The 24,803-nt window shown below is 36.4% G+C and overlaps 2 protein-coding genes across 3 annotated transcripts; both read left to right on the plus strand.

Annotated features, from left to right (window-relative positions):
• Positions 1–5,321: 5,321 nt before the first annotated feature.
• Positions 5,322–5,909, plus strand: LOC142176388 (uncharacterized). The gene is made up of 2 exons (XM_075243910.1): positions 5,322–5,541; positions 5,659–5,909. Exons 1-2 carry the CDS (start codon positions 5,322–5,324, stop codon positions 5,907–5,909), a joined length of 471 nt encoding a protein of 156 aa, XP_075100011.1.
• A 6,918-nt stretch (positions 5,910–12,827) lies between these two features.
• Positions 12,828–24,803, plus strand: LOC107820245 (vacuolar fusion protein CCZ1 homolog B). Of its 2 annotated transcripts, XM_016646506.2 has the most exons (11): positions 12,831–13,165; positions 14,119–14,315; positions 14,937–15,030; positions 16,020–16,200; positions 16,298–16,336; positions 16,439–16,548; positions 18,170–18,265; positions 20,078–20,533; positions 22,562–22,717; positions 24,075–24,304; positions 24,631–24,803. In XM_016646506.2, exons 2-11 carry the CDS (start codon positions 14,134–14,136, stop codon positions 24,656–24,658), a joined length of 1,572 nt encoding a protein of 523 aa, XP_016501992.2. In that variant the 5' UTR covers positions 12,831–13,165; positions 14,119–14,133; the 3' UTR covers positions 24,659–24,803. The 2 variants fall into 2 exon arrangements, with proteins under 2 accessions (XP_016501994.2, XP_016501992.2); XM_016646508.2 differs by lacking the exon at positions 16,298–16,336 and having other exon boundaries at positions 12,828–13,165.

Here is a 24,803-nt window from a genome sequence, read left to right on the forward strand (position 1 = left end):
TACTTGCCTTTGGTCTGCAATTGTTAACTTTCCTGGAGTGCCATGTCACCTCCCCATCCTAGTTGCCAATTGATCTTATTATCCGTGCCCATCTTGTTAGGATCCACCACATGTTGTTTGAATATGGACAGGAGAAGAATAGATGTTGAAGATCTTCAATAGAATCAGTCTCACATAGCACAGTTTTGAGCAACCTGCACCCTCCATCTCTTTAGTCTGTCTAGTGTGGATAGTCATTTTTGGACAGCTAATCATAATATGAATTGGTACTGAGGTAGTAAGCCTCTAGCCAACATCAGACTTTTCCATGAGACCTCTTCATACTGAGGCATAAGAGATCTGTAAGCTTTTTTATGCTAAATCTGCCTTTGTCAACCATTCCTTCTAACATTGTGATAGGATCTTCTGCTTCAGCTAGCCATTGCCTTGCTTCACAAATCTTTATAACTAGCCAGCTAGCTTGTTGTGGTGTCTTCATTTGCATTAGATCTTGCGCCTTGATGTAGATACCATGTATCCATTGTATTCATAATCTGTCCTCTTTCAATGCTACTGCTCATAGTAGTTTGCACAAAGCAGCTTTATTCCACTTGAAGATGTCAATAATGTTAAGTTTCCCAGCAGATCTAGGCAGGCATAATTTATCCCATGTCACAAGGGCTTTCCTGGAGTGATCATGTAGATAAGTTTAAGTTTTTCTCATCTGCATTCATATAGATAAGTAATTTTTTCCTTAGTAATTCATACTTTAGATTTCTCATTATGTTTTTGTTTCCTAAAAAGTTCGTCTTTATTTCTTATTGTGACAGTGTTTATGGCTGCACCTTTTGAAGTTGAATTTTTGAGGGGCTAGGTATGGATGAGAAACATATAACTGGATGAACCCTAATATGCAATTTTTGTCCCTATATATGTATGAACTTGAATTTTTTGTTACATACTTAATACAATAGAGGAGCATAGTGGAAATCAAATATAAATTTGGGCGGAAATGTACACCACTATATAGTTACAGGATCGCTTCGACGGAGCTACATGGAAGTTTTAAAGAGATACCAGTCATGTCAAGTCAATAGTCCTATCAAGCAAGTCTAAAACCTGAGCCCCACAAGACCCTTAACGCCCGCTTTGGCTACAATGGGTCTTCTAATAACTAATTTGTAACACTCCTTAAATCTGTAAAAGTTTCAAGACATGCTAAATATAGAATTTAAATTTATTTTTTTGAAAATCTTAAATTATACTTCTATTACGGATTTAAACCCTTGTGATTGAGTTTTGAGTTACTTTTCTATTTATAAATAATTGTATATACAATTAGGAAAATATTAATAATTTTAATATTATTAATTATTAAAGGTGGGTATCATTAATTATTAGTTAAGTTAAAAAAAAAGGCCTAAAATGCCTGAAGCCCATAAAATGGGCTGTTGGAAAATAAAACTTCAAGCCTTAAGAAAATAGAACAAAGTTCTGTCATCCACGAAAAAGGTTAGAAGGCAAAAGCCTTAGACAAAAACCAGAACTAACTCACGAAACAGAGAGCCACGAAACATAGGCTGCTTACTCATGCAGGCAACAGAAGATCTAGGGTTCTTTATAAATCACTAATTCATGAACTCGGGTATGTAAAATTCCCTATTGTCAATTACCCTACAGTTGTAATAGGTAGGAATTGAATAGTTAATTTCCTTCTTTCTCTATATCAACAATAAATTTCATGTTTAGGTATGAAACTTTAAAATTAATTAAAATGACTGGTTGTTGTAGAATCAATTATTTGACGGGTATAAATTGGACTAGGGCTTACGTATTGGCTCGAGGAGTTTTGAGGTGAGTTGATATAATTTGTCCACCCTTTCTTAAAGACTTCAGTTGTCTTTGCATTTGAATTACAATTAAATTGAAGTTTCAGGGGACTTTGTATTTTTCTTCTTTTTTTTCCCTGTAATTTAATGGTACTTGTAGAACACCAGAAAGACTCCCAATTATATTGTAGTGGGAAATAAACAACATGAGGTCCTTAAACTTTACTAGATAAATTAGAGAAAGCAAAATGTTCTGAGCTTTCTAGGCGTTTAAATTATTTTCTTTTGGAACTAGGCATATTTGAAATTTTATAATCTAGAATCCAAATACAGGTATAAATACTCATCAAATTTTTTGTGTTCAGAAGTTGCAGTAATGAACTATTGATTTTGTGAGTGTTTGGTGAAGAGTTATATCTTTTTTTCCATCTTTATTCTAATTTTGTAGTGATATTGCATGAAGGAAATTTTTCATTAAAGTAGTTTAACTCACAAAAGCACGCATACAAAGTGTTTGACGAATTGCTTAAAAGAGTTTATATGTACTTGATTGGGGCGAGTAAGTACCTATTAGTTTAGAATTATTTTCAAAGTTTAGATGATTATTTTGACATATGTGCATAAATTCTCAGATTTTTTTTGTTATTCTCATATGCCATTTTCATGTTGAAAATTCATGAAGAAGCAAGAACCTTTAGAAATAATTTTGAATGTTCATTTCATTCTTATGCCATACCTTACCTTTAAGGATTCCAGAATAAGTTTGTTTGAAAGATTTAGACTTGAAAAGTCACAAGAAGAAGTTTTAGAAAGAAAAGATTTTTGGGAATATCCTTTATTCTGAGAAGGGGTCATCGTCCAGGTCGAGTGTCCTGACCAAGGCGTTGACTACTTGAAACTACTTGTGCCAAAATGGGGAGCACATGAGCCGAGGGTCTCGTTGCTGAGAATTTACTTAGTCATGCTAAGGTATGATACATGAGCGCTGAGAACCATGAAGCGAGTGGCACCTCGTGGATTGGGCCTATTCGATCAGGTTGGGATCGAACCCGTGCCGATCACACGGTGACTGAGACAGAATTAAGTCAGGATAGTTGGAACTCCCAAAGTATAAAGTGAAGTATATTTTTTGTTAAAGAAAAAGAAAAGAATTTCTTTTAGAATATTCATAAATTACTATTATACAATTATTTTAGAATTATTCTTATAAGCTTTATGTTTTACATGCATTTAGAACCTTTGCTCGTAATATATATGTTATCAAAGTTTTGTCCCCTGTCATTGAGACTCACTGAGTACAATGGATGGTACTGACGTTCTCTTTTTGGGAACCTATGTTGGTCTACGGTACAATGTAAGAACCGGTTTTGTAGGCGAGCAAGCTACGGGTTAGGACTTCCCTCACTTCCAGTACTAGTGGTGAGCTCCGCTTTTATTCGTGGAGTATTTCTTAAAGTCATCTTTATTTAGCTATTTTTTTGTTTACTTAGAGAACTGGCTAGAAAATCTCATGTTCTAAGCAGTGCATCAGTTTATCAGTAAAGACTTCATAAACACAGTCGGTGGGTTAATATTCAGATATTTTGGATAATAACTTAGCAGTATTTCAGTAGTTACTATGAATAAGTTTGGAGTTAATTTATTTTAAATATTTAAATTAATCAAAAGTATTTGGTTAAAGTATTGCCTTGTTACATATAAAGTTTGAAGTTATAATAGATTTGATAAGCACAGATGGTTCGCTCGGTCATGTTTAGTGATCGGGTGCCGGTCACGGCTTGTTCTGAAAATGAGTCGTGACAAACTTGGTATCAGAGCCTCAGGTTTATTGAGTCCTAAGGGTCTATGAAGCCGTGTTAGTAGAGTCTTGTTTATGGGTATGAAGCGCACCATACTTATAAATAGGAGGCTACAAGCATTTAAGAAAAGTCTTATTTTTTTTATACTTTAGATCGTGCAGTAAGTCCTACCTCTAAGAAATTTTCTAATGTATTCGTTTCTCCAAAACTCGCAGAAATGGCTCGTACTCGCAACTCTGACACCGTCACTCGGGATGTTTCTCAAGAAACTATTGCTACTATTGTGGCTCAAGGTAGAACTAAAAAGGCTTCAACTAATAAAAGGAGCAGTGAATCCACATAGGGGGTCCAAGTACCCCGAGTTGAACAAGAAGGAGGGGTGGAGCATGATGATCCAGTACCTCAGGATCCAGTATCGCCCCCAACAGCAGCTCCGACTTTGACAGCTATATCTCCAGAGGTGGGTCAGATGTTTAATGATGTCAACAGTGCTATGGAGATGTTTAAATACTTCATGGCCAATCAGAACGAGAGAAGAGATGAGATTCCACCTCAATCAAATAGACAGAACAATTTTGAGTCCTCAAAAGTGAATGAATTTTTGAAGTTCAGTCCTCCATTGTTCCATGGTTTTATAGCTGATGAAAATCCAATGTTGTGGCTGGAGGGTGTCAAGAAAGCCCTCCGAGCGATGAAAGCATTTGATGATGAAGCTGTGGAGCTAGTTGCTTACCAGCTTAGAGATGTGACTGGCACTTGGATTGAGATGTGGGAAAAGGAAAGAGATGAAGATGATGATCCACCTACTTGGGAAGAATTTGAAGAGGCCTTCATGGCTAACTTTATCCGGGAAAAGGATAGTGAAGCTAAGGCTATAGAGTTCGAACAACTCAAGCAAGGGAATAAAAGTGTGCAAGAGTACTACATGGAATTCATAAGGTTAGCTAAGCATGCTCCTCACATGGTTAAGATAGAAAAGGCAAAGATTCATAAGTTTGTTGGCGGTTTGGCTTACCACATTAAGGATACGACATCAGTTGCAGTGGTAGGAATGATAGCTTTCTCCTCTATTGTGGGATTCGCCAAGTACTTAGAAAAAGACAGGCAACAAAGAAAAGAAGAAAAAAAGCATAACAAGAAAGCTCGGACAACGGGCAAGTTTAATGGTATATCCAGCAGAGGGGGAAGGGGTCCCTCCAATAAGGAGTCATTAGCACCAGCTCAGTCCAGTCGTCACTCAGGTGGTGAGTCTTCCTTCATACGTACTCATAGTTATGGAAACCATTCTCGCCAGGATCAAAATTTTAGGACATCATCCTCACATAGCCAGAGTCATGCTGAGAAATATTCACACCAACAAGGTTTTTGTGGAACATGTAAGCGGCAACATTCAGGTCAATGCAAGCTCAGGTTTCATGGTTGCTATCATTGTGGAGACATTGGTCATATAAAGGGCAACTGCCCAAAGTTGCGACATAATTTCAGTAGTGGATCAACTCGTCCTCCTAGTTCCTCCGCTAATGCAGTTGCACCACCTCAGGCTCGTGGTTCTCATAATCAGACTGGGCATGGGAAGGCGGAGGTGTAGATCGAGTTACTCAAAGAGGAAGGACAACCCCGTTTGTCTGCTACACTTGATCGTCAGAGTGTAGAGGCATCTTCAGAAGTTATTACAGGTATACTTTTAGTTTGCTCACATAATGCTTATGCCATAATGGATCCAGGTTCAACGTTTTCATATGTGACTCCATACTTTGCAATTAACCTTGGGCTAGAACCTGAACAACTTAATGAGCCATTCCTAGTATCTACTCCAGTTGGCGAGTCAGTAAAAGTCAGAAGAGTCTATAGAGGTTGTATAGTTTCAGTCCAAGGTTGCAACACCAAGGCCGATCTCATAGAATTAGAAATGGTGGATTTCGATGTGATCATGAGTATGGATTGATTGTCTTCCTGCTATGCCATGTTAGATTGTCATGTCAAGATAGTCAGGTTCCAATTTCCAAATGAAAAAGTCTTAGAGTGGAAGAGTAGTTCAACATTGCTTGTAGGTAAGTTTATTTCTTACCTTAAGGCACAACGAATGATCGGTAAGGGGCGTCTTGCCTATTTGGCTCACATCATTAATACAGAATTAGAACCACCAACTCTTCAGTCTGTGCCTGTTATTAGAGAATTTTCAGAAGTTTTTCCAGATGACCTTCCCGGACATCCTCCTGAAAGAATCATAGACTTTGACATTGATCTCATGCCAGGCACTCAGCCCATATATATACCTCCTTATAGGATGGCTCCGGCATAACTTAATGAGTTGAGAGAACATTTGAAAGACCTTCTTGACAAGGGCTTCATCAGGCCGAGTGTTTCACTGTGGGGTGTCCCCGTCCTATTTGTCAAGAAGAAAGATGGGTCTCTCAGAATGTGCCTCGACTATCGGCAGTTGAATAAAGTTCCATTAAGAAAAAGTACCCACTGCCAAGAATTGATGATTTATTTGATCAACTTCAGGGTGCAAAGTACTTTTCAAAGATAAACTTGAGGTCAGGGTACCATCAGTTGAGAATCAGAGAAGAAGATATATCTAAAACAGCCTTTAGAACTCGCTACGGGCACTATGAATTTCTAGTGATGTCCTTTGGGTTGACAAATGCTCCAGCTGCACTCATGGACCTCATGAACAAAGTTTTCAAGCCATTCCTTGATACCTTTATTATCGTATTCATAGACAATATTTTGGTATACTCTAAGAGCAAGGATGAGCATGCAGACCACCCTAGGATAGCCTTGCAGACCTTGAAGGAGAATGAGCTTTATGCCAAATTCTCAAAATGTGAGTTCTGGTTGCAGTCAGTGGCATTCTTAGGCTACGTAGTATCTAGTGAAGGTATAAAAGTAGACCCTCACAAGACAGAAGCAGTCAAAAACTAGCCAAGGCTGACAACGCCAACTGAAATCAAGGGTTTCTTGGGGTTAGCTGGCTACTATAGAATGTTTGTAGAGGGATTTTCCTCACTTGCAGCTCCATTTACTAAGTTGACCCAGAAAGCAGTTAAGTTCTAGTGGTTAGATGTTTGTGAGCAGAGTTTTCAAGAGTTAAAGAAGAGGTTGACCACTGCACCTGTGTTAACCTTGCCGACAGGTTCGGGTGGGTTCACAATGTATTGTGATACCTCTAGAGTGGGTCTTGGTTGTGTTCTTATTCAAGATGTAAAAGTTATTGCTTATGCTTCCAGGCAGTTAAAGAATCATGAAAAAAACTACCCCACTCACGAATTGGAACTTGCAGCAGTGGTGCTTGCATTAAAGATATGGTGACACTACCTTTATGGCGAGCATTCTAAAGTGTTTACAGATCACAAAAGCCTCCAGTACATTTTCAAGCAAAAAGAATTAAATTTGAGTCAGAGAAGGTGGCTCGAGCTATTGAAAGATTATGACATCAATATTTTTTATCACCCGGGCAAAGCTAATATGGTAGCAGATGCACTTAGTAGGAAGTCAATGGCTGTCTTGGCCCATCTTGCAGTGCAAAGGCAAACTTTGGGTCGAGAAATTCAAAAACTGGCAAATGATGGAATTAGACTGGATGAGACCGAAGAAGGAGGTATAGCTACTTATGCCTTAGCGCAATCCTCTTTAGTTGCGCATGTTAAGGCTAAGCAAGATGAAGATGCGTACTTAGTGAAGTTAAAGAAAGAGTTAGAAACAAAGAAATCATTACTTTCACTCTAGGAAGTGACAGAGTTTTGAAGTTGAATAATCGGTTATGTGTGCCTGATGTAGATGGTCTTAGGAAGGCCATAATGGAAGAAGCTCGTAGTTCGAGGTACTCTATCCACCTAGGTGCTACCAAAATGTATCTGGATTTGAAAGAGTTGTATTGGTGGAAAGGCATGAAGAAGTAAGTAGTTGATCATGTGGCTAAATGTTTGAATTGCCAGCAAGTCAAAGTCGAGCATCAGAGGCCTAGTGGCCTAGCTCAAGATATAGAGATACCACAGTGGAAATGAGAGATGATTAATATGGATTTCGTAGTAGGTCTACCTTGCACATACCATAAGCATGATTCAATTTGGGTTATTGTAGACCGACTAACAAAGTCCGCGCATTTCCTACCGGTAAAGACGACAGATTCCGCAGAGTAGTATGCACAGTTGTACATCAAAGAAATAGTCTGATTGCATAGTACTCTAGTTTCAATCATATCTGACAGAGGCCCTCAGTTCACAGTGCATTTTTGGCAGGTATTTCAGAAAAGATTAGGTACCGAGGTCAATTTGAGCACCGCTTTCCATCCACAGACAGGCAGAAAGGGTCATTCAGACTCTCGAAGATATGTTGCGAGCTTGTGTTATAGATTTTGGAGGTAATTGGGATGATCACTTGCCGCTTATAGAATTTGCTTACAATAACAGCTATCAGGCTAGCATTGGTATGGCTCCTTATGAAGCGTTGTATGGGCGAAGATGTAGGTGTACAGTGGGTTGGTTTGAACCAGTAGAGGTGACGTTGATTGGTCCAGAGTTTATTTGTGAGGCTTTAGAAAAAGTTCAGCTAATCAGAGAAAGATTAAAAGCGGCTCAGGGTCGTCAAAAGTCCTATTCTGATAAGAGGCATCATGACTTAGAGTTCATGGTTGGTGACAAGGTGTTTTTGAAGGTTTCACCAATGAAAAGAGTTATAAGGTTTGGTAAGAAGGGAAAACTTAGTCCTAGATTTATTGGACCTTATGAGATTATAGAAAAGAAGGGAAACGTGGCATATGAGCTAGCGTTGCCTATTGAGTTGTCCTTTGTTCATCCTGTCTTTCATGTGCATATGCTTAGAAAGTACATTCATGATGAGTCACATATAATACCTACCGATACCATAGAAATTAAAGAAGTCTTGACTTATGAAGAGGTACCTATAGAAATTCTCGATAGGCAAGTAAGAAAGTTGAGAACAAAGGATATAACATCGATAAAAGTTTTGTGGAGTAATCATGATTCAAAAGAGGCTACGTGGGAGGTCGAGGAAGATATGAGAAAGAAATATCCATATTTATTTGAGTAACAAGGTATGTGAAACTAGGTTTGGCTTGACATTTATATTTCATTTATTAAATACAAGTTAGCAAGTGTTTATGTCCTTCCTAGATACTTAGTTGTTGTAGTAATTTAGTTTATGCCAAAGTATATTTAATTCATTAAATTGATTTACTTGTGCTAAAGTATTGTGCTTTAGATTCTTTTCGGTTATTGTGGTACCTCCTTTTTGGAGTGTGAGTAATTAATTTATGAGCTGTGTATGGTACCTATGAATGGCCTGTTATGGTATATTTGGTTGTTGGTGGTGTAGTTATGGTATTTGTGACAGGAATATTTTTTTTGGATAGTCCAATTTACAAGGAAAACTCTGCCGAAAATTTTAAAAATTTAGGGAGTTAGCCAAAATTTTGAGTCCCTTGGAAGAGTGAGTAGTTCTAAGAAAACTTAAGAGGTTCAAGGACCTAAGGAATGATTGTTAGCTTAAGAATAAGGCTCTAGCAACATTCGAGGACGAATGTTTTTAAGGATGGAAGATTGTAACATTCCTCAAATCTATAAAAGTTTCAAGACACGCTAAATATAGAATTAATTTTTTTTATCTTGCCTTGAGTGCATAAATTTTTTACTATACAATTAGGGAAATATTAATAATTTTAATATTATTAATTATTAAAGGTGGGTATCATTAATTATTAGTTAAGTTAAAAAAAAAGGCGGGGGGAGGGCCTGAAGCCCATAAAACGGGATGTTGAAAAACAAAACTTCAAGTCTTAAGAAAACAGAACAAAGTTCTGTCATCCACAAAAAAGGTTAGAAGGCAAAAGCCTTAGACAAAAACCAGAACTAACTCACGAAACATAGGCTGCTTACTCATGCAGGCAACAGAAGATCTAGGATTCTTTATAAATCACTAATTCATGAACTCGGGTATGTAAAATTTCCTATTGTCAATTACCCTACAGTTGTAATATGTAGGAATTGAATAGTTAATTTCCTTCTTTCTCTATATCAACAATAAATTTCATGTTTAGGTATGAAACTTTAAAATTAATTAAAATGCACTGGTTGTTGTAGAATCTATTATTTGACGGGTATAAATTGGACTAGGGCCTACGTATTGACTCGAGGAGTTTTGAGGTGAGTTGATATAATTTGTCCACTCTTTCTTAAAGACTTCAGTTGTCTTTGCATTTGAATTACAATTAAATTGAAGTTTCAGGGGACTTTGTATTTTTCTTTTTCTTTTTTCCTGTAATTTAATGGTACTTGTAGAACACCAGAAAGACTCCCAATTACATTGTAGTGGGAAATAAACAACATGAGATCCTTAACTTTACTAGACAGATTAGAGAAAGCAAAATGTTCTGAGCTTTCTAGGCATTTAAATTATTTTCTTTTGGAACTAGGTATATCTGAAATTTTATGATCTAGAATCCAAATACAGGTATAAATACTCGTCAAATTTTTCGTGTTCAGAAGTTGCAGTAATGAACTATTAATTTTGTGAGTGTTTGGTGAAGAGCTATATCTTTCTTTCCATATTTGTTCCAAATTTATAGTGATATTGCCTGAAGGAAATTTTCCATTAAAGTAGTTTAACTCACAAAAGCACGCATACAAGGTGTTTGATGAATTGCTTAAAAGAGTTTATATGTACTTAATTGGGGCGAGTAAGTACCTATTAGCTTAGAATTATTTTCTAGCTAAAGTTTAGATGATTATTTTGACATATGTGCATAAATTTTAAGATTTTGTTTTTGTGTTATTCTCATATGCCATTTTCATGTTGAAAATTAATGAAGAAGCAAGAACCTTTAGAAATAATTTTTAATGTTCATTTCATTCTTATGCCATACCTTACCTTTAAGGATTCCAGAATAAGTCTGTTTGAAAGATTTAGACTTGAAAAGTCACAAGAAGAAGTTTTAGAAAGAATTTTTTTTTGTGAGTATCCTTTATTCTGAGAAGGGGTCATCGTCCAGGCCGAGGGTCCTGACCAAGGCGTTGACTTCCTGAAACTACTTGTGCCAAAGTAGGGAACACACGAGCCGAGGGTCTCGTTGCTGAGAATTTACTTAGCCATGCTAAGGTATGATACATGAGCGCTGAGAACCATGAAGCGAGTGGCACCTCGTGGATTGAGCCTATTCGATTAGGTTGGGATCGAACTCGTGCCGATCACACGGTGACTAAAACAGAAATAGGTCAGGATAGTTGGAACTCCCAAAGTATAAAGTGATGTATATTTTTTTGGAAAGAAAAAGAAAAGAATTTCTTTTAGAATATTCATAAACTGCTATTATGCAATTATTTTAGAATTATTTTTATAAGCTTTATGTTTTACATGCATTTAGAACCTTTGCTCGTAATATATATGTTATTAAAGTTTTGTCCCCTGTCGTTGAGTCTCACTGAGTACAATGGATGGTACTGACGTTCTCTTTTTGGGAACCTACGTTGGTCTGCGGTATAACGTAGGAACCGATTTTGCAGCGAGCAGGCTACGGGTTATGACTTCCCTCACTTCCAGTACTATTATTGAGCTCCGCTTTTGTTCGTGGAGTATTTCTTAGAGTCATATTTATTTAGCTATTTCTTTGTTTACTTAGAGAACTGGCCAGAAAATCTCATGTCCTAAGCAGTGCGTCAGTTTATCAGTAGAGGCTTCATAGACACAGTCGGTGGGTTAAGATTAAGGTGTTTTTGGATAATAACTTAGCAATATTTCAGTAGTTACTACGAATAAAGTTTTGGAGTTGATTTATTTTAAATATTTAAATTAATCAAAAGTATTTGTTTAAAGTATTACCTTATTGCATATAAAGTTTGAAGTTATAATAGATTTGATAAGCACAGATGGTTCGCTCAATCATGTTTAGTGATCGGGTGTCAGTCACGACTTGTACAGAAAATGGGTCGTGACATTATTATATTTTAGCAAATAAATACATGAGGGATCAGGTGTAATACTAAGATTGCAGCTATTAAAACATCCAACTATAACTTTTCTTACCTTCTTTCTCTTTTAATTTTTTCTTTTATTTTTGCTTTGAGCTTCAATGTGAAATGAAAAAATTTGCACACTGTCATGGCCTTTGTGATAGATAATTTGGTTCATCCTTATTCCATTTATATGATGGTGTTTGATACTAACATTATATTATTTGCCGAGAGATAGCCAATTGAGAGATAGCCAACTTCTGTTGTACTTAACCCATTATATTTATACAAAAACATACCAAAAGATATTGGTGAGGTTAACCAGAGGTCTCGAGTTCGAGTCATGAATATAGAAAAATTCTTGGTAGGAAGCGCTTCCCTCCGAATGAGGCCCTACGCAGCACGAATCCAGAAATAGTCGGGTTCCAATACGAATATCGGACACCGAGTGGGAAACCAAAAAACAAAAATATTAGTGAGGGGGGTGAATAATCAAAGCTAATCTAATAATCTATTAATCTATCGGTAATGCATCAACCAAAAAGAATATTGGTAATAGTTATTAATCTATCGATAATGCATCAACCAAAAAGAATATTGGTAATATATTGCTAAATTACCAACCAATCTAGTTTATTGGTGAATATGTTGGTAATTTTTAGTTCTTTTAGTGGACTTATATCACGATATAAAAATTATAGCTTCAAATCAAATTGGAGGGAAAAAAAAAAGCATTTGCTAATAACGTTAACAAAAATGACTTTTTAAGCAATTTTCCTATATAAACATGTATCAAGAAAACTCCACTTATACTCTCATGTGAAAAAATTACCAACTAAAGCCATAGGAGAAAATGTTCATTTAAATATATAATAGCATAAAAATTTCGACGAATCTCAACCTAAATTTTCTCAACAATTTTGTAATAACAATTCGCCACCAATAACAGATATAATAGTTACATATTTGTCATTAAAAAAAATATAACCACAAGCTTATCGTTTTTGTAACTAATCATAAATTCTTGCCATATAACCGAACAATGATAAACTTTTAATTACAAATACTTTTATATCTAAATGAACATAATTTATAATAATCGTAACAATAATTGTCTCGATGACAAAAGATATAGCCACGAATTCAAGCTACAATAAAATTACGATTTTGATTTCTCAAATTAAACATTGTACAACTATTTCTTCACCATATTTATTATCTCAAATATTTATTTTAAAGCAAGAAAATCAAATTAATTGGAATACCTCCTAGAACTTTTAAACCTTCTATCAAATGTCTTTCTGAAAATTCAAAACCAAGTCGTCAATTTTTTAAGAATTAATTTGAACATTCATCTATTTCTAATAATTTGATTTTAATATTACAATTATAGTTCTCTATTTCATCTGAAAATGAGAGAGAACTGACAATATTTACTTTTTCTTATTAGTTCTACATTCTAAAGTGATGATGTAAAATTGTTGTTGTATTTTTGTTTAATTCTTCTCACCCCTACTATAAACCCCACGCCCGGCTCCGGCGAGACCCAACACAACAGCTCGGCGGTCCGGCTCCGGCAAGACCCTCTGTAAGTATCTCTTAAATCGAACTCAGTGAGGAAAAAATAAAAAACCCTAATACTAATTCAGATTCTTTTGCAATGTTAATTTTAGGTTTGTGTATCCCTAACTCTACAGTAACTAAGGATCAAATTGTGAACGGATAGAGCAGTCTAGGTGAATTCATGATTGTTAAGGTTCTATTTACTTACTAATTTTGGAGATCATGGAGAAAAGAGCACATTTGATGCTGCTCATTGATATAGTATGATACTCTAGTAATGACTTTCTACTGAATTAAGCACAAGATGCATTATATAAACAACTTAAAAACGTTTTTTTAACGTGTGTTTTGCTGTTGCTTATGATGAGAAAACGAAATGATTCATCTGATCATAAAAGTTTTTTTTTTTTTTTGAATAATGGTGGTGTTTGGGCCAGCTTGCCCACACCTTGACTATACCACTGGGTAACTGCCCACCAAGGCTTATGCAGATGACAAGAAATCACCTAACCCCACTTGTGAGATTTCACTGGGCTTGTTGTTGTTGTTTTTTTTGTTGTCTCTGATGGGTTGTTCTGGTCTTTAGTAGCAGACTGCACAAAATCCTGCGAGTTTCAGATAAGCATTAAGCAAACAAACTGAATGTAAATTTAGTGTTTTTTTAAATGCTTTGTGGCTTTATTGATTGTATGTAAAATTATTGGTTTTTTTTTTTCTGGCAATCATATTGTTAGCTGTACTAGAAACTAATTTTTCTACCGGTAAAAAGAAGAAAGAAAATGGAAGGATAAGAGAATAAGAAAGAGATAATTTGTATTAGAAATACTTTTGTTGTTCTTCTTCAATAAGAATTTTGATAAGTCATGCATGCGTGATGTATTTAGATAATTAAAATCTTGTATGCTAATTCATATTAGATGTGTCATATTTGTGAACCTAGTCTAGTTTTGATTTGGAAACTTGATATCTTGGTGATAGGAAGGGAGCGGAAAAATGGGCATGTCGGCGGCAAGCTCTGTCAATGAAGCTATGAAATTGTGCATATTTGATTTGAGAAGGGGACAACATGAAGGGCAGGAGTTGGACAAGATTTTATTTTTCTTTCCTGCTGATTTGCCTTTCCCAACCCAACTCTCTGTGATAGGGCTTAGTGAAGGGCTCATAACATTCACCAGGTTTGTTGTGACTGGCACTCACATATCTGCACCTGTATCTATTAACGAGTAGAAATTCATGTGATTCTTTTTAAAGCTCTTTCTTAAAGATGGGATAACTAGATTGGTTGCTATGATTTTTACTTTCACATTACTTCTTTCACGCTGTCTTGATAACTGATCTGCAATGTTATTGAAGTCTGTATTCTTGGATAGAGCTTTTAGTTCTTAGTTTGAGGAAGATCTTTCCCTCTGTTCATATCCTTTTATCAATAGACATTCATTCTTACCCAAAGGATTCTTCAGTCATATCATTAGGTTGATAGATAGTTGAGCTCATGTTTCTGCATTCTCATATTAGAGGCATTAAAGAGGTAAAGAAAAAAGAGCTTGAAGCTTGTTCCTAGTTTGAAGTTGTTGTGCTTAATGAAGAGCAATGGGATTCTTCAACGTGGATATGTTAATTTTTAAGGCTAAGATTTCGTTCATCTTCCATTTATCTTCTTTTTCTGCTCTGAAAGATAGGTAATCTTTGATATGTATGACTGTGCCATCTGGATGCTGTTGTCAACTTCTTGCAGTTTTACGATTCATGGATCTTTCAAGTCATATGGTAATATCCTCTATACTTTTTTTTTGCAGGATATTCTCCCCAGAGGCTCCGTGTGAGGTTATTGACGCAGAGATGCACTCACATGTTTTCTATGAGGCAGAACGTGATATTTGGATGGTGATGGTATGATTTCTTGCACTTATATTATCACCAATAAACTTTACCTGGCACTTCATGACGTGGTTGAATTTTAATTCTTTGGTGAATTGTATGGAGGATAATTCTGCCACTAATCGGATTAGATAATAATGTGTGGTGATCACTTATTATCTGTACTGATTTGGGAGATTGTACAATGCTGGTCTGTCCTTCTACCTGCTAAATTTGAAAGGATGATCATATGGAGGCTGGATATAAGCTCACTGATGTAATTGTTGCTGTATATAAGTGGATACATAACTCACAGATGTTTTAAATCTGATGCTACATCCGTACTCGCTTCTTGGATTTTTTTTGCCCATACTTCAATAGTTTTACTTCAATGAACAATTCCAGGACTACCACCTGCAGTGAACTGAAGCATAGAAGGTTGAGGACTAGGTTAGGAAAGATGAAAAGACAAGTGGTAACTCAGGAAATTTCTTTCCATAATACTGCTGTTTGAAGTCTAAATAAACTGTTAAATATCATAGTTGGCGAACTGCACTAACGAACCATAGGCGGGTCCCTACTTCGTGGCATGCTCAGACATGTGGTTCAAACAATGGAGTAACGTGGATCTCATGTTGGACATATGCATAACAACCTTGAGATACACATAGTGCTTTATGGGTTTGTATCTATATTTCTATGCTTTTGATGAGTATAATATCTCAAATTCTGTAGGTTGCTTAATATAATACTACTATGGTTTGTATATGCAGTTGGCTCTTAGATAGATTTCCCAAAAATTCTTTAAATTACTGGAGAAGATAGGATGATTAAGCATGACTATCATTTCTTGTTGGTTAAAAGCTGAGTATGACTTAATGGGAACAACAAAGTTCAGATACAGAAATTTCTCGGACTAACTCAAATTTCCTCACATTTTTATTGCCATTGCAGAAGAAATTTGTTATGCTTTGTAACTTTTATGTTATTTATTAGCTTTTCTGGTGGTATACCATGTTTAGGTGGTGGAGAAAAGTGAGTCAGAAGCCATATGGCGGACTGATGCTTTACGAAATGTTCTTAAAGAAGTTCACTCTCTCTTTGTGATGTTTCACGGGTCCATCAGAGCATTACTCGATAGAGAACCGAGTGGAGGGCTTACCAGGACGCATTTGTATTATTTTGTTATGGATTATTTAAGTGGTGAGGCTTTATTACGTACCTTGAAAATTTGCATTTCATCTCTTTTATAAGAAGATATTCCTGTTCAAATTATTTCATTGCAAGTCATAATTGCCAGCATTTGAAAAGCGACCTTCATTGGAATTGTGCTGCTGGGGTAATACTATAGCTTCTGTATCTAATAATTCCATCAGTTTGTGCAATTTGAGTATTAAACAGCCTTTTGAATGCTTCACTTATTAATTTTTCCCTGTGGCAGATTTTCTTTCTGGCAAGAAGCTTCACTTGCCAAATTTCCGTGACTGTCTGAAGGAGCGTGGAAAAGTACAGATGTTGACTATTGGGAGGGAAGCAGCACTTGAAGTTCAGGTTCGTTATTGGCAGTTTATTGCATGCACTCAGATTGTTGAAGCCCAGGGCAAACTGGAGATGAAAAGATAAACTTTGGATTTATTTGTTTTGCTGGATTTATTCATTATGTTGCTCAGATCTGTGTGTCTTCCGTGCTCGTCTTGTTGGCAAAGTGGATGGGGTTTGCCCTAGATAGGATCAAGTTTTGGCTTCTCTGGCCGAATCAAAGACACCATAGCCTCACTCTTTTCACATGGTAGCTTCTGCCAAAAGTTCATGGCATCTAAATGTCCCAGAAAAATAAAGAAGCAAAATCTCAGCTATTATCTTTTTAGAAATCTGTCCTGACGTACTTATGTGAAACACTTTGTACTGTTTCATTTGCTGAATAAAGATCAAGTGTGTTAGTCAAAATAAAGATTATTAACCCAAGCATTTAGGTTTAGACTTAACATGTTTGTTCACTACTTTTACGCTTTTACCTGTCCATACTTGATTGCCATTGATCTTCATTGTTGTAATGGAATTTACGTTTGAGGAATAAAAGAAGAATTTGGTTGCCCATATGTAGCTGGAGGAATAGTTACCCAAAAATCCAAAGTTATCAGCATATCAAACATCTGGTGGACTTGAAACCGAGTCTTTTATCCTCCACCATTATCATATAGACTATAGCCTCATTAGCATTATAAATGTTTAGAACTCCGAAGGTAAAACTTTAGCTATTAGCTGAAGGTTTTTTTTTTTTTTTTATTCTCAAAAAAAAAAAACTTTAGCTAATAGCAGCTTTAGTGTTAAACAACTGTAGTTTAGTGCTCTCTCTCTCTCTCTCTTAATAAGATGACTGTTTTAGTATTAAACTCTCATCTTGAGTTGCCTAAAGGATGTTGCCTACAGCTGCTATACTACATTACAGTAGAATAGACAATCAGATGTAATTTGGTTTAATCTTAGATGGTAAATCTTTTGATGTTTTCATGTTTTTTTCACTCTTCCCATTTCTTGTTTTCTTCTCCCTTTTGACCTCAAATTATTGCTTTTTTCTGTATGACCGAGAGATCCCCGAGGGCTAATGGCCCCCAGTTCGAAAATCAATTTATAAGGTGTAAAATGGATCTCTGAGTCATGAAGCAATATTAAATCAAGCTGGGTATATGTCGTAAGAGTGAAATTAACTAATACACGCCATTATTATTTCATTAATTTCATTTTTATTCTTTAATCTATATTCTGATTATGAGTATTCATGTTTAATCTTGGATAGATTCTTCTTATATTGTCACACTTCTGCTCCGACTTTTACTTGTTGCACTAGGGGCGGAAATGCTTGCGAATTAAATTGAAGATTGTGCTTTTAGTACCAATATATCTTCTCCCAAAATCTATTTGACCAACTATAACAAAAACACGTGAGTATATCTACCGCAAGGAATTACAGAAAGGGTGTAACTTAATATATGGCCAGACTGATGATTTGAACTCTATTTTTATGTCCCCTCTTGATTGACATGTGGTGTGAAATCCAATGCCTGAGGGTAGAATTTTGTTAATAAGGCTGATGTTGTTGTGTAGATGCCATAATCTTTTGGTGAAGACATTATCATTCTAACCACAATTTCTTGCATTTTTTGGCATTCAGTCACTAGTAAGAGTGCTAGAATCGTGTGCCGGCTGCACACAGTGCTACTCACTGATCATGTTCCAGGACCTGCTGGTTTCCACAACTCTTTCTCCTGTAGGCTTCTCTCTCTCTCTCTCTCTGTCTCTCTCTCTCTCTCTCTCTCACTTGTACTTTCCGTCTTTATATTGTCTTTAGTTAGACCTGGCAACTGGACCGGGTTACTAAGGAAACTGGCCCACAAAATATAGGCCCAGTTAGGTTAACCGGGGCTGGGCTAGTCCAGACCTAAATTGGGCTTGGGCCAGTTCAGGATTCTAACTCATGAAGTGGCTCGAATAGGGACCAACTTCCTTATCTGACCGGCCCTAATTAGTAGGAAAAAACTGAAATTAATGGTTCTAGTTTATACCATTGCATCTGAATATACTTCTAGTCGGGGCCAAATGAACTTACTCTCAGGAAATACTTCAGAGGTGGTTGTTCACTTCAGTGTTCTAAAAGGCGTGGGCGTATGTCTCAGCGAGACGTAAGCCCCGAGGCACGGGGCGTAAGCCCCATGAGTATTTAATTTTTAATATTTTATAAAATAATATAATTACAGTAAATATTTATAAACAGGTAAAATTGCATAAAAATTGAAGAAAACTATAAATATGTGAAATATATATATATATATATGATCCATTCCCACAAAAAATTAGTCAAGTATATGCTACTTACAAGCACAAGTAACTTGAGTCTAAAATACGCTACTTAGAAGCGCAAGTAACTTGAGTCGAAAAGAATAAAGTTTTCTACATGGAGGAACAAAAAGGATGACTAACCTGCAGTTTGAACTTTGAACTTGCTGCTATGATGGAAAATGGAGTTCTCTGTATTTTTTTTTTTTAAAAAAATTGAATATTTGTTGCTTTTGGAAGATATTAGCAGACTAGCGGACAAGATAAAGAATTGGGAAAGACCATGAATTAGGGCTTCAATCAATAAAAAAGGTCTTGACTTTTAAATTTAATACATTCAAGTTCTTTTTTAACACTTTTGAGTAGTTACCAATCTGAATTTTGAGAATTTGGGTATTATATGAAGGACTTATTCAACAAATTTTGTTTTAATTTGAAAAAGTTTCTGGGGCTTACGCCTCACTAAAAAAACGCACCTCAAACGCCCGAGCGTACGCCCCGGGCGTACGCCCCTTGAGACTTTCTCCCCACACCATCGTCTCGGGGCAAGCCTTGGGGCTCGTCTCGAAAACGCCTTTTAAAACACTGGTTCGCTTAAAAGATTGGGTCAAGGCTAAGTAAGAATTCAAGTGGTCGACAATTATTCAAACTCAAAAGAACTTATATATCTGAACATGAACAAACTATGAGTATATTTGAATAATATATTAGATTGGGATTACATGGTTTCCTCCACTATATTCTTGTTTTAATTAACAAAGTATTAAACAAATAAACAAAAACAATGCTAAATTTACATTTTTTAAAATTTAAAACGTTATATTTTACATGCTTCAAAATAATTATTCTTAAAACTCCATTTAAATAAATTCAATTGTAAGAGGTAAAACTCCCGGTTGGACTGGGGTGACCCACCAAGAACTGGTATAATTAGTTGGTGGTCCTGGTCCTGGGCCGTTCTTAAACCCAAGAATTTTCAACCGGCCCTGCCCGGCTAAGTCGAAACTGGTTTGGGCCAGTTCAAGCCTGGCCGGGCCCAACTTAACTAGGCCCGTCCTGGTTCGGTTAAGCCCGGTGGCCGGTTTATCTTTAGTAATTTTGTTATAGAAGCAGTTATCGTTCAAAACTAAAGAAAGATCTGGATAAAACGAATATTATCTGCATTGACAAACTATCTATGGGGAACCTTTGATGTTAATGGTCATGTCTTGCTCCAACCATGAACGATTACTATTCTCCTTTTCAGGATGACTTGATTAACCTATTCACCTATACTGTCATGAGGTTGACCCCAAATGCTCTGTCTGCTGGTGCTGGCTCCTGGTCCTATTTACGCAAAGGAAGCTCTACTTCTAATGCTTCTGGTTCATTATTGGCAAGCTCTACCTCTGTCCTGGACCGGTACTACAGCTCACGGGATACTTCTCCAGTTGGAGTTCGTAGCTATCAGGTTGTTAGACCCTTACAGCATGACAAATGGTCCAAAGGGAAGGATGGTTTCCTTGTTACTGATATCTGGGGCACAGAAGTTGGCAGCTTGAGTCCCAGCAGTCCAACAATTTGGCTTAAGCAAACAGAGGAGAGGATGTATCTTTGTGCTTTTCAGCATAGGAGCCTCACCATAATACTTTTCATTCCCGTCACATCCGTACACAATGGAGAGCAAGGGTTATCGGTGGTGAAGCAGCAAATTCTGGAGAATGTAAGTCGATACAACAAATGAAAGCATACTACTATCTTATTTTTGCTGAAATATAAGTTGGTTCTTGTTAAACGTGGGCTCTTCTCTTGATCTACCCTAGCCTCCTAATGAGGACCTCTTTGTTAGGACATCTTCTATGTAAAATGGAACTTATCACAGTAGGGTTTGCAAAGGATCTACAATTAGCTCCATTTTCTATGACCTATTCTGAAACATCGAAAGAGAGACCTTAGTGAGATAAAACTATAACACCACGTCTTAATTTTTCATTGACTGCGGATAAGGGTTAAGAAATATAGTCGTATCTGCCTGGTTCTTGCTGATTTCTGCATTTGGTAAACGTTAACAATGATGCTTGTGCGTAGTGATTGCGTCAAGCAGTGTTGTCAAAGGCAAAAGCTCTAAAAAGGGCTCTAGGTCTCTTGAGGCTTTAAGCTCAAAGCGTACTTAAATTGTGGGCTTTAGTAAAAGAAAGGTGCAATGGCGGAAAAAAGATAAAAATATATATGTAATTCAAGAACAAAGTAACAAATTCATTCATAACGCTTCTCTTAGCAGCTAATACACATATTTTCGATTATACTTGTTGTTTACTACCGCTTGATTCAACAGAGAACTCATGGGCTATGAGGTCCACGCCTTAGTGCTTGCCTTACACTGAAGCGCAGCTTAAGCGAGGTAAAGCGCCCTTCTTGAGCTTTTCTGAGCTTCAGGTTTAAGCACGCCTTAAATGAGCCTTTGACAACACTAGCGTAAAGTCACTATGGTGGGCCAGTTAGCAGCTTGAACCTTTTATACCTCACGCTTTCTATATAAGGAGGAAGGTGTCTCTATTTTCTCGCTTTTGTTGGGCCAGAAGATATTTACAAGGGTAGAGGGTTAACAACGGCGGGTAGGAGGATGTTGGAGTAGTTGCTGGCAAGGAAATGGGTTAAACCCTAATTTATCTTGCTGCAGCATAGTCTATCAAGGAAATAAATGTTTATTGTCTTGTTACAGCCGGGATGAACAAAGAAATGGGAAATGCCAGTCTTTTGTGAGCAAGAAAAGGGAATTCTTTTTTTGTTTATATTGGCTGGAGAATAGAAAATTTTCCTTCATGGCAATCCACAGCAACTCCCAGGCCAGTTTATCTCGCAGAAGTTTTAGTTGTCACGGACACTAAATCATCTCACCGATTCTTCATTTTTGTTTCATTATATGAAATCTTGCGTTTTGTTATAGGTTGAGACTCACACATTGATGTCAATCTGACTGCAAATACAAATGAAAGGAGATTTGTAATATGTTCTTCCTTGGCAAAATTAGAAGCTACCAACGACTAAATCATTCTGATGTGATTAAGATTGGTTAACAAAATTCTTTGCTGTACAAAAGCTAGAGTCAATCATAGACATTCTGTATCCCATGCTTTTTTCCCCGTGAAATCTCTTGACCAGGAAGGGAATAAACTGTTTAATCCTCATGTGTACCTTTTATTTTGTTGACAAACTTTTTACTAGCATTAACTTAATTGCATTCTAGCCTGAACAAACCCTCAGTAACAAGCTCACGTTTTAGATCCTGGGTTTCCGTGGTGGTTATGTGGTGGTTATGTGTTTCCTGGGTTTCCGTGGTGGTTATGTGCCTTTTTTTAGTTGACAAATACACTAAACCATCTGTATATTGTTGCTCTAGGTTTTACAAGGCTTCTTCAAAGACTTAAAATGGTGGCTCTAAGTGGTTTGTGTTGTATTAGCCAAGCTAGTGTTTGATTTGACTCCTCATAAGTCGAGTGGGCACAAGTAGAAGAGACAATGAATTGATGCAACAAATATACGACCTCAAGCGAAAATGAATCAAATAAATATTAGTTATGGTGCTTTTATCAAGATATTGTTTCGTGTGTTCTCTCTGGTTTTTCCTTTCCATTTCATTTGGTGAAAATTTATTCTGCTTTTGAGATTAATAGCCTTTCTCTGGCGAGCATAATTATGATATATAAAATTATTATCTTGGTCAGTTCATTACATGTCTTGTTAATTTCAGGCATCACCCAAGATATTCAAAGTTGAAGAGAAACTATCTAGAGGATGGGGTGGCGAGAATGCATATCATGTGAGTGGTTACCGCTACTTACTTGTAGACGGTGATAGATGCATCTCTCGGGCATCTCCGCCTGGAAAAGTAACAACTCTTACAAAGGTTAGATAACTTCCTTTTTTCCTTCTTTTGGTTGTCAAAAACTCAAAACTTTCATTTCATTTCGAGAATCCACCTATTGTAATGCTTGCTTTGCTTTTTTGACTATAGTGGAAGTTCCAATATATGTACCTATTTAATAGCCATGTGAAAATAGTAAAGATTTTAAAGATTATTTCGTCTCTCTAAGTGCGGCAGCTATTTGCTCCTCAACTTCAATTACACTTTGTCACATTATATGGGTACTCCAACACATTTGCTACTAACAGATGCAGCAGGACACATCAGAGAAGATGAAAGCTTTTAGAACCTCATTATTATTGTATTTGCGAAGATACGATTTTTATTGGAGTTGTAATTGTGGGGGTATAGCTGACGAAGTTTGACCAAGTTGGCATCTTTTTGTTGCTTGCAGTCAGAAACCTTATACAAAATTAAATATTGGTGCAAGGCAAAGTAAAATTAATATAGTTTCATGGAATATGTTTCTTTGGATATGTTATATCGTAATAATTTGATTTGTTGGAGACTTCTTGTTCCTAGCTTCGTTTGGCAGTGAGGTGCTTGTTGTGGTTACCGTGATGCGTAGAGTTTTTGCATATGGCTCACAGTGAGGTGTTTGGCTATCTTGCACCCTTAATATGAGCCCTCTGCCACAAGCAAGTAAAACTGAAAACTAGAAAAAAAAAACCAGGGTGCTATAATAAATTTGTCAATTAGACATTAACAATTTTGAATTTATTTGGTACACAGTTTCATAAATTTGGATGGTTGGTTGTTTGTTATTTTGAAAATTCTCATTTATTTATTGACAAACATGTTTTATTTAGTAGTTTCTTTTAAAGAAATACTAAGTCTGCACCTAGGGTACTTGCACTAGGGGACCTATTAAGCCCCATCTCAATCAATCTTTTGTCAAATGTGATTAGATAGCACACTGCTTCTAAGGGTGTGTGTGGTATGAAGGAAAACATTTAACATGTTTTCCAATTTTTCCATGTTTGGTTGGCTTAAATGTTTTGGAAAATATTTTCCTTGACCTCATTTTCCTCCAATTGGAGGAAAATGTTTTCCTTATCAAGAGAAAGGAAAATTATTTTCCTAAAAAACATTTTCCTTCGCACCAAACAACCCAAGTATTCTCTGATGTTTACCTTATTTGCATGATGGCCGGTTTTACTTTAAATATATTTACCTTAGGACCAGTTTTCTTGTTAAGTTCGTGAACATTTGTTTAATGAGGTAGTCATTAACTGGTAATATTCTTTTCTCATAGAACGATGTAGCCATGGTAATCAAATTTGTGTACTGTAATAACTAGATTTGACTGTTGCTCTAAATAATCTGATAATGCATGCAGGATTCTTTAGTTGCAATGAATAAGCTCCGAGAAGAGGTTGACTTAGAAAAGAGCAGAGCTAAATGTGATGGATCGGACTGCGAGAAAGACCAAGAAATTTGTATTAGAGCAAAAAATGGTGCTTGGGTGATTTCGCGGGTGACACGAGGGAAGGAGCTCTATATGGTACTTGAGAAAGCCAATGAGACCCTTCTTTATGCCTCTGAAGCTGTTGAAAAGTTCAGTGACAGGTAAAATTTCCCAAGGAAGGTCTAAGATTGAGCATTTTTACTGAAAATTTTCACGTCTAACCATCAACTACTTAACTACATCATAAGGTTTTTTGAACCCTACATGTGCCTCAACATGTCCTTTAATTCCTTGTTTTCATCAGTTTCCAATAGGATTTAACTTGCGTACATCGACAATGTAAAAGTCAATATCTCAACTTGTAGTAGTAAGAAACCTGGCTTATTTTTCAGGTTACTAATCTCACTTTCTATGGACGATCTTACGGGTCTTTAAAACTTCCTTTGGAATAGTGTTCGTCTCATGTTAACTTTCTTAAACCATGCAGGTATTGCAGTGGCGCTTTTTCTTTGTAAGAGGGAAACTAGATTTTGGTATTGCCGAGACACAGGATTCATACAAAAGACATAGCTACATATCTTATGTTGTTGTTAATTCAACTTTGTTTGTACTGTTTATAAATAAATAAAAACTTGATCCTCTCCTCTTCCACTTGGAAAA

This window comes from Nicotiana tabacum, chromosome 3, assembly GCF_000715075.1.
Source record: "Nicotiana tabacum cultivar K326 chromosome 3, ASM71507v2, whole genome shotgun sequence".
Classification (NCBI taxonomy): Eukaryota; Viridiplantae; Streptophyta; class Magnoliopsida; order Solanales; family Solanaceae; genus Nicotiana; species Nicotiana tabacum.